The 11,318-nt window shown below is 34.1% G+C and overlaps 1 protein-coding gene across 1 annotated transcript in view; it reads left to right on the forward strand.

The window, feature by feature from the left end:
• The window catches only part of LOC129743522 (serine-rich adhesin for platelets-like), a 65,625-nt gene extending 60,769 nt beyond the window's left edge, over positions 1-4,856 (forward strand). The window contains exon 12 of the mRNA XM_055735560.1: positions 3,335-4,856. Coding sequence (XP_055591535.1) covers positions 3,335-3,471 — 137 coding nt within the window. The 3' untranslated portion in view covers positions 3,472-4,856. The remainder of the gene's footprint in view (positions 1-3,334) is intronic.
• The last annotated feature ends 6,462 nt before the right edge of the window (positions 4,857-11,318 follow it).

The raw sequence follows: 11,318 nt of genomic DNA on the forward strand, positions 1-11,318 counted from the left end.
CCCATTTCTTATGATCATTAATCCATTTCTCATTCCCTTTCGGTATGGTGCGTTCTATCTACTTGTTTTGACGTTCTACCCCGCGGATTGTTTTCTGTCTGTTTTAGTTTTTTACAAAAGTATAGGTCGCATTTTTATCATATTTTTTTTTCTTTTTGATAAAACGTTAATCTGATCCCTGAAACTTCAAATTAATTCTTAAATAATTGCTATCGCTATAAATATCGATTATGCTAAACTGGTTCGTCTTGTACAGTTTTCCCCTAGCTCTATTATTCAGTTGACCACATCGAATTGAACTCACTACTAAATAGATTCTACGGCAGAAAAGGCTCATCGTGCCCCGATTAATGGTGCATTTACTGCCACAGGGGGGTCCTCATCATGCCCCTACAGTGGCTGATTATCAGCTTTCGACAAAAAAAATTAAAATGCATTTTTAAACGTTTTTATCTTCTTTTTAATGTTTCAGCCAGTTAGGAAACAATGAACAGTAAACAATGATGTAGAACAGACCGAAAACCCACTGATCCTACAGACGATTAGACTGAAAAAACATCAAAATGGACTAATGAAAATTAAAAACAAAATTAAATAACAGATGTTTTCGGCTAAATTAACGCTCAAAAAAGATATTTAACTTTTTGTTCAATTTAAAAGATGATTCGCCGTTTTGAAAAATTAATGCTATTTTCAGCATATGATGATTGGCGAGCGTATGGATCGTGATAAAACATACCCATCAAAAGCATAGATTTCTTAAAACACGAGTGGCACATATTAGCCACATGGGGCGTTTTGTGGCCAAGCTATTTGTTACGAATTCCTCATTTTTCCAGCATCAAGTAGCTATCAAAGGAACGCAAGTCTTTTTTTACAACTCATCAGTTCGTAAAAAGTCTCTTTTGTACTCTTTTGAAAACTTGAAGGTTTTTAATTATGTAGTTCCAACGGGCATTCAAAAGCAACTTCGCAATATAGGAACTTTGAAGTAGATTCAAAGGCTTAACTCTACTTGTTTTGAACTTCAACCCGTGTTCGCATAAACAAACACATCGTTGCTTGGGAAACGACCATGTGAAGTACACGTTTAATTCTGGTAGAAGTTTTTTAAAATTTAAAAAAGGGGATAGAGAAAAAGTTAAGAACCGGAAAGTCGTTTTGAAGAAAATCATAACACCATTTGAAATCGTTCATGATGTTTACATAGAGCACTAAGTATTAAGCTCGTTTTTCAAGCGGAGAGCTCGGGTTCGAGGCTTGGTATGAACATTAGACTGAGTCGATTTGGGGTCATTTTTGAATTTCTCAAACCCTGGGGTCTTAAAAGCTTCGTTTTGGTCCAAAACTCATCCATGATTTTTTGCAGAATTTTTAAGCAACGTTTACATGAGTAAATTTGAACTTTTAGGTTTGTATGGGAAAATTGAATATTTTGTACTGAAAAATGAACATCATTTTTGTTTCTTCTGTGGAACCGAGCCTGTTGAAGGTTTTTGTGCCAATTTATAAATTTCTTGTAGGAAATTTTCCGCTGAACATCTTTGTCGAATATTATAACTTCGTATCTTTTAAGACAAAAAAGTTATTAGCTGTTTAACAGGTGTATGTTTTTTTGGATTGATAAACCATGAATTCAATCGACACCACTGCTTGTGCCCCACGAAGTATGGCATGAAAAGTGGTCTTGGAATGCTTCGCTAGGCACCCAGCAGTGGTGTCAATTGAATTTCTTGTTTATCAATGCCAAAAGACATACACCTGTTAAACAGCTAATAAATTTTTTGTCTAAAAAGATACGAAGTTATGATGTTCGACAAAGTTGTTCAGCGGAAAATTTCCTGTAAGAAATTTATAAATTGGCACAAAAACCTTCAGCAGGCTCGGTTCCACAGAAGAAACAAAAATGATGTTCATTTTTCAGTACAAAATATTCAATTTTCCCATACAAACCTAAAAGTTCAAATTTACTCATGTAAACGTTGCTTGAAAATTCTGCAAAAAATCATGGATGAGTTTTGAACCAAAACGAAGCTTTTAAGACCCCAGGGTTTGAGAAATTCAAAAATGACCCCAAATCGACTCAGTCTAATGAACATGCTATTTAAATGTTAGTTAGCGGACAATAAAACTTAAAGGCATTTGAATTTTGTTTGTACTGCTTATAAAAGTGCTTTTTGAAGCTGGTTGGAAGTCGTTTAACAATTTATGCAAACTTTTTTTCAACTTTAAAGTTGGTTTAGCTACTTAAAAATTAAGCCGAAAAGAAATTTTATAACAATACACGATTGAGCAGTTCAAACCTGATAGAGGAATGTTTTTCGAACTTTTGGTTGCTTGGGCGGTGGGCTGTTTATGAACATTGAAAGAAAAAAGTGATTTCATACATTCGGGGTTCTCAAGGAATGTAAAACCTCATGGCCCGCTAGCTACAAGGAGATTATAAATTTAATATAATACTTTCCGATCAAATTTTGATAGCTGAAGTCGGTAAATTCCAATCTATACCAAAAAAAAGATTTCCATGACTTTGAGTAAAATCCTTATAGATTTTATTTTATTTATTTTATTCATTTTAAACGCATTTTGTTTTTCGCAGACTATGAAATCAAATAAAAAAATCGATACTGCAAATGTTTTACAAACTAAATTTTGCTCGAAACCTCACCTTCAATTTTACTTTGAACTTTCAGAAAATTCAAGATATTCTCACGATTAATAAAAAAAACTGAAAATTCTCTGGAGCTGTATAGAGAGTATCATAAAATTTTTTTCATGTGACTAGCCGATTTAAACTTGTTGTGTATTACACTGCTCACCATCAATTTTTATATATAGTTATATGAGGATTCGTTATGATCATTTAGTAAATCATTTAAGTTATTTTTGTTTCGATAATAGTCCATCTTTTTGGCATTCGCGACTTTACATCAACGTTGCAGTTGGCGGACAGTTATTGAAAAATTTAACCGGTTCAACTATGTTCGATGTGTACTTTTGGGCTCGAACCCGCGGTATTTGGCTCAGGAGGCAACTGACTAGCCAACTGAGTTTTATCAAAAGCCCCATTTTAAAATGATTCTTTATTTTATTTTAAGAAGAAAAGTTAAAAATTTTGAAAAAGAAGTATCAACAGGAGTAAAAGCAATCCATTTAACAATGATTTATTAATTATCAGAGAGTTTGACATGTTATATATTGCACAGTTCAAGAAAAAAAATGTAACTAACCCTTCTCCTCCCTATTGGAGGAGTTCTTCTAACGGCTTTGTTGCCATCATTTTAATAAACGAAAACCGTGAGTGAATAAATAACGCTTTTTTGTCTTATTCCAGGAACGGAAATCACCGGTCTGGCACATCAGCTCGGATACGAACGCGAAGTGATCCGAATCTGGTTCTGCAACAAGCGACAAGCCCTCAAAAACACAGTCCGAATGATGTCGAAAAACTTCAAGATGGAAAGCTCTTAAGCTGGATCCGTTTTCGTTTACGTATTGCTTTAAGTTCAACAAAATAGAGACAACAATCGATTTGTGTCATTCTACAGTTGTTATATTTTGGATTTCTCCAGCAGCGCTAGTGCTTACATATACATAATACAAAACGTTTAGTCAATTTGAGAACTTGCTCCACACGAAAGCATTTGTTTTGTTTGTTTAGGTTTTAGAAGATCTTATTTCGAATAAATGATTACAACAAACTTTTGATTCATCATAAACGAGTGTCATTTAAGTTAAGTATTTTCATTTAGTGAATAGGTTAAAAACAAGCAACCAAAGTTCCTACAAATTAGTTTTAAGAATTGGTATATTGATATCGACGATGCTAATACTATTAGGATTTATTGTACGAAAAGCAAAGAATCGTTCACTGCATCCTCCAGAATATGATGAGCAAAAAACATTCTTTCTGTTTTAATCGTGATGTGCCAAAGAAGCTGCATTTAAATACAAATTTGTGCCATAATTTGATTTCGTCATGACAAACCCAGTCAATAATTCGATAATGTGAAATTTACATAATGAAATCTGCTTAACATTTACGAAAGTCCATTATAATTTCAATAAAGGATGTAGTGAAGAACAAAAAATTAAACCAATTATGAGATGCATTTGTAAAAAAAAACAAATTCTTAAAGAAAAAAAAAACGACCCATAGAAATAAAACCAATTTATAAATTGATGTAAATCAAATCTAAAAAAAAAATTAAATTGTTTGGAATATTTCATTTCAAAATGATTCAATTTCATATTACAGACCAGTTAAAAATTCGAAATTACCAGTTCGATTACAGTTACTGATAATGAAATGAATTAAAAAAAATGTAATGTTCCAGAAACAGTTAAAAAAATCCAGCAAAAATGTAGATAGTTTGGATGCAAGATGTTTAGCAGAAGCTCGCGGCCATGACACGGTTCAATTGATATATTTTGTCCAACAAGTAAAACTTAAGAGAATTTCATGTGTACCATAGACAACAGACTAACCATTCGCTGACACATGCCTCATAGAAAGAAAACCAGTAGCAGTAAAGATGATAAGTGTTTAGAAAGTATTTAGTCGAGTACTTGAAGAGAGAAAGCATACTTTTATGTGATATGTACGATAAATTCTGCACACAAATTAATATGATGAGGTGAACCCATAAACACTCACACAAATACACACAAACACACACGCAAACTTAAATAGAACAGAAATGAACATAAAAACAATTACTAACAATTTCGAAGTATCACGGGGACGTAGTGCACGATTGAATAGTAGAGTGTATCGATTGTTCGGTTGGTTTCGAACTGATCGACATCAATTTCGTGGTAAATATTATATAGATATCTAGCTGTATGGAATAATATATTGAAAAGTAATAAAAAAGATTCAAAATACATGGTTTGGGGCAACGTTTTGTTTTGAAAGAAATTCAGATCTATACCCTAAGTGATTTCAATACAGTTTAATGTATTTTGAACTGCATTCCAAGATTGAATGACAGATGCAGCTTAAACACAGACAAATTTTAGCTTTCAATATTTCTACATATTGACGTTAGACCCTTGCATTGGTAATGGTAGGATTATTTGTAGCAAACGGTTGAAAATTCAAGCAATGTACTCCAGATCGTCATTAATCAAAACAAGACTATATTTAATTCACTTATGTGGAATTGAAGGCCGAAAAAATCTGCTTTTTTTTAGAAAAAATGCAGAAAAGTATTAACGAAAACGACCTAAATTGCTCAACAAAACATGTTATTCAAATAGTTATCATACAGGATACAAAACACCTTCTTTGTGTGTTTCTTGGTTTAGATTCCTTAGCAGTCCATACAACATCGTGGTCCTTAATGTGTAGAGGCCGAACAACAATAATAATCAAAAGATGGGCAATGATGCTGCATAAATCAAGGGGCTTATTTTTTTAACATAACTAATAAAATTTTAACTACAAAAACAAATGAAACTTTGCCTCCGGGGAATCTCTATTTAAAAAAAACTGTACCAAAACTATAGGGGAAAGTCGGGTAAGACGGATACCCTAAGGTAGAATCGCAATAGAAAATCAGATATTGCTTTTTTCATCGCAGTTTTCGTGCAGATGGGCAGTTTAGGTTGTTTGCTATCGCATTAACCATTTGAATAAGTAAATTTCCTTCATCAAGACTGTTTTTATAGCTATCTAAAACATGCTTACAAATTACACTTTTCAAAAATGGTTCGGTAAAACGGACACTGCTCAGCAAAGTTACATTTTGCCGCAAAAATTGCTGTAAAAGTAGATATTTTTGTTAATTGAGTATTTGAAAACGTATTGACACCAAAATGGAATCAACTGGTCCGAGTTCAGAAGCGAAACAGTGTGGTTTCTGAATTCCGTATTTTATTGTTGCTTTTTTCACCAGAGATCCTATTTTAACAGTTTTAGTGGCCTGTTTGAGAAGCTGAGTGCTTTTAGACCGACAATTGCTCTTGTCAAGATCTTATAAAGGCATATGGAGGATCAAACCGATGAAAGATTTAAAATACCTAGAGAAACTGATGTGTCCGTTTTACCCGACCTTGAGAAGTCCGTCTACACTCTACCTTTGAGAACGGTTGTAATTTTTGAAAATTTTGCGAGTTATCAACTATTCTATGAGGAGAGAAAATAACATCAAATGATGGATCCTCGAAGTTTTTGTTTGTTTTGTTTACTTTTAAACAAAGGGTCTCGAAAGTGTAGATACACTTAGGTAAACATATTCCCACCATTAGATTTGTGCCAAACATGGTAATTTTAGAAATATTCAAAGTGTCCGTTTTACCCTACTTTCCCATACATTTACTAAGGAAAAAAGTTGAACTGTCACATAAATCAACCTGTTTGCTTCTAAACGCTTTGATTTCATCAGGAATGGTGTTGTTTGTGACCTTTGCTAAAATAGATACTTCATGATTCCGAAATAACATTTATACTTACATTTGAAATATTTAAAACTCAAACCAAATTTTTCTCATTTTGAAACTAAATTTATAGGTTTTAAAACGTAGAAAAAAGTTTTCAGATATTTCAACTTTATACTAATGATTATCTGGAAAATTTTCATGTTGATTGAAGTTCCCAAATAACCATAAGCATTAAGCCATTATCAGCTAGAAATCACCATTTCTATTGCAAGTTAGTATTTTATCAACATTCATAATGCTGAAACGAAAGCATTTTTAATGCATAGAAGCAATAAAAAAAAGTGGTGTGTCCCGAACAGTACTTGAAGTACGGGGTTTTTCATCATCAAGAGTGATCGAAATGGTAAATCGCAAGGAAACATAAAGGCTGCTGCGGGATCCTCGGTTCGAGACTTACTTACTTACTTAATGATCCCGCGCCGATCCTCCGGTGCATAGGGCCGTGGTAAAAGACCTCCACTGTTGACGATCCGGAGCCAGCGTCTTCACTTGGTCCCAGTCAAGATTCTCGTCGACAGTTCGGATTTCAGCGGCTAGGCTTCGCCGCCACGAGTTTCTGGGTCTGCCTCTTCTTCGATGACCTTCTGGATTCCAATCTAGCGCCTCTCTGCAAATCTCGTTTTCATCTCTTCGCAGCGTGTGCCCAATCCATCTCCACTTACGTTCCCGAATCTCGATTTCTAGCGCCCTTTGATGACACCGGCGATGCAGTTCCTCATTCGAGATCCAGTTGCCAGGCCACCAAGCGCAGATGATATTCCGCAGGCAGCGATTTACAAATACTTGCAGTTTACTCAACATTTGAAAAAAAAAAATCGATATGTAGTACCAGGTAATCAGAAACTGGTTCAGATAGTAGAAAGTCCGAAAAACCAATTTTATTTTTAAAATACTCATAACTTCTTACAGCTTTCCTTCATTTAACTTTTTCATTGATGTTTGAAATTGTCAAGAATCCATCTATCCGACAATGTATAGATATGTTGGGGCCCAATGAAAGTTTTGACCGCTATGATCTTCCGGTGTAAAAAAATCTTACTTTAAAAAACGACATCCAATTTTGGCTTTGCTAAGCTGTATTTCATTTCCCAATAAACCGATTTTCAAAACTCAAATTTTAATTTTTTGACGTTGACTTGATGATTATTTTCATAGAACATACTTGGTCTGTCAGAATTACCAGTTCATCAGTATATTGGAATGATGACAAGGATGTTTGAAATGTGCGCTTCGGGTCATATTGACCCGAACAGCTTTGGAGGGTTAAGCAGGTTGATTGATGTTGTAGATAATGATTATATTCTTTAATTTTTGTTAATTTGTTAATGCTTTTATACGGCTGGCGAAAAATAACGTTTTGATGGTGCTCTGATTCCGAATTTGTAATGCTCATTAAAAGCTATGTGATGATAGCATTATTCAGCCCGCTGTTTCGCCTTTTAAGCATTAAATCTGCATTATATACGCATAAAGTGCAAAACAAGCTTTAATTCAGAGTTATTCGGTCGGGATTCGACCAGACCGAACTGAAAGCAAATTTGAAAAAAGATGGAGTTATCTATTGCAGCGGATGCAAAACATGATAAACTACCTATCCAATGAAAATCAGAACTTTTATCCTAATTTTTATGCTTTTTTTTTTTAATTTCAATTTCGCATACAGTGAAAATGACAAAAATACGTTGCGCCAAAGTGAACTTAGTGCCATTTTAGAGGTAAAGATGAGAAGCATGTTTTGGTCATGAGAATTGACTCTGATGGAAATAATCTTATGTGCGTTGGTTTTTTCGTTTCAAAACAATTCTTCGGCTTGTCACGAACTAATATCTGAAAAATTTATTGATAAAAAACGCTCCCGTGGCTAAAAACTTCGTGTTGCGGATTGTTAGCGTTTGTTAAAATCTCGTTCAGGCAGACTGAACCGAATTCCTTTAAATTTGTTTTCCAATTTACTTAAGGGAATCTTAAGGTTTTTAACATTTAACGATAAAAGATGCTTTGATTTTTGGTATACTGACGTTCAGAACGGATCCAGTTATTGAAAGTCACAGATATTCCGCATTTAAAAGTGCGAAACTTTTTCAAGCATCAGCCATACTCGTTGGGTGCTGCTCTCAAAGCGCCTATTAGTGGGCTCCTACGTTTAGAACAAAATCTTCATTTTTTCAAAGAACCTCACTCGAAATCAGAAAACAAATATGCGAACAAATAAACAAACGTACTGGCTTCTCAAAAATGTGCTGTATGTTGAAAAACTTTCAATAGTTTTCATAAATAATTTCGAAAACTTCGAAATTCTTTCTTCGAATCGTATTCATTTTGCATTAAGCTGACACTTTTGTTTGCCCAACGGCTTACTAATAGGGGAGAGTGGGGATGCTTGATCCCCTTTTCTTATTTCCACCATATCTTTTTGGAAAAAATTTAGCAACTCGCCGTCTTTGACATTTTCTGACAGCTTGTAACTTCAAGTTTCTATGCTCCAAAAATTAGAGCGATACTTGAACCCGTTGATGAACTAGAAGCATTTTCGTGGGAGTAAAAAAATTGGGATTTTTCTGAAGTTAAGGGAGACTTGATACCCTATTGAAGGAGACTTGATCTTTTATTCAGGAAGCCCTAATCCTTGTATAAAAATCAAACAAAACCCTAAGACATTGTCTCAACGCTAATAACATTGCATACTTAAAGGCGCTATTTTTATAATTAAGAGAAAATTAACTATTTTTGCTCTTATCTTCAGACAATTGTTTGATAAATATTTTGGATGAATATTAATAATTTCGTTATCAGCAATCATAACGGTCAATTCAGAAGAAGAATATGCCGTTTGGAAGGGGGATCAATTGTACCCAACTCTAGGGATCAATTGTACCCATAATCAACTTTTTAGAAAACTTTTTCTGAAAAATGTTGAGAGTTTTCCATTGCTTTGAAAATATGTAATTATGAAGTTCATTTTACGCTCGAACGATGTATACATTGGAACAAATATTTTTTTCATAATTTTCCCATGTAAGGAACATTTTAAAGTGATGAAAACAGATCTTCAAGTTACATTTTGTGAAATTTTTCAAACAAAGTTCAATTACTCAAGCAATTATTTTGTTAAAAAAAATTTTAAACTGCAAGCAATGTTATTTTGCTCATTTTGGCACATTTTTCTAGAACATTTGATCTTAGTAAGACATTCAGATTTCGAGATATAGCGAAGGAATCAAGTATTCCCAAGGATCAAGTATCCTCACTCTCCCCTACTAATTCATTGTGCAAAAGCTCTGTTGCCCGTTCAAATGATAGTGCATGTCATTTTTTTTAAACATTTTGGTTAGACTAGAGTGAACTGGGCGCCAACATATTTGTAGAGGATAGATGAAATAAATAAAAGGATGTGACAATAAAATACAAATGTTTAAATTGGTCACAAAATAACGAGTTATTGAGTTTTACGTTTCATCGTGTAAATTGAGAGTGAGTGAGAAAGATCCCAAAGGACGCAAACAGGAGCAAACACTTCAGTTGTTCCACGACCATTGGTAAATACGGATGTGTGTTGTCAATATGGAAAAAAAGAACAGAAAAGAACTAGCTGATTCGACAATATTGTTATTAAAATTCAGGTTTCTGCTTTTTGTGTAATCAGAAATCAACCAGTACAACCTCGACGGCTTTATAAGAGTCTAAGGGACCGTTCAGATACCACGTGGACAGAAAAAATAGATTTTTGACCCCCTCCTCCCCCTCCGTGGACAAGCGTGGACATTTGGCAAACCCCTACCCCCCTCCCCGTGATGTCCATGTGGACAGATTTGGAAAAGTTTTTATTTTAAATACCTATAATTTTACAGTTCAACACCACTTTTTGCCTTTTTGTTATAAAAATGGCTGACTTTGTAAAACCGAATAAGAATTTACTGATATAATAAAAATTTAAACTTGTTAGTTATCACATTTATCACTTGCTTTTAAGTAGCTACTTTTTGTTTAAACTTAAACTGGAAAGGTATGCCATTTTGAGATTTTGATTTAAACATCTGAATATTAATTCACCTTTAGAAAATATTTTGAAAGTAAATTTGACCACGTGGACATGACCCAAACCCCTACCCCCTCTCCGTGGACAAGCGTGGACATTTCCATACCCCCCCCCCTCCTCCCCCTAAGTTGTCCACGTGGTATGTGAACGGCCCCTAAAGGTGATGGTAAAATGGTTAAATCAGTTATCTAATGAAATGGTATCAATTGGTAGGGCTGTGAACTGTGAACTCGATTTTCTCGAAATCAAGTTTATAGCGTTCAGTTCGGTCTGGTCGAATCCCGACCATATATGGGAATATAGTGTTGATTAAGGGCTATGTTTTAGTGCTGATGGTTACTTTTGCTACCCCGGTGATCTATATTTCCCCATTTTACGGTATTCAGGAATGAATTTCTATCATCTAGTAAGAAAGTTTTGGAAATTTTTAGCTGAGTTCTAAACCTGGGATTAGTTTTCAAGGATTTGGCTCGGAGTAAAGATTGTTAATCTTGAATAACCTTACGCAATCAACAAAACTTGAATAAGTTTTTTAAATTTGGATTGGATTGGTTCATGTTCATTCCTCAGCAAGGCTAAAAAATCCTCCTGGAGCAAGCGTATCCTTCAAAACACCGCATTGCAAAACTTTTTTTTTTTTTTTTGAGGATTTCATCCTATTGAATGTATTGAATCCTATTGAATATATTTATCAGAACCAGTTTACCATAATTATTGTCTAAGAGACGCGTTATTTCTGCCTGTAGTGATCGGATGTTCAAATTTCAGGCAGCGTTGTGTTGATCATTAAAAGTACTATTATTAAAATTATAAAATAAAATTGGGAACGTATTTCTAA

This window comes from Uranotaenia lowii, chromosome 2 (genome assembly GCF_029784155.1).
Source record: "Uranotaenia lowii strain MFRU-FL chromosome 2, ASM2978415v1, whole genome shotgun sequence".
NCBI lineage: Eukaryota > Metazoa > Arthropoda > Insecta > Diptera > Culicidae > Uranotaenia > Uranotaenia lowii.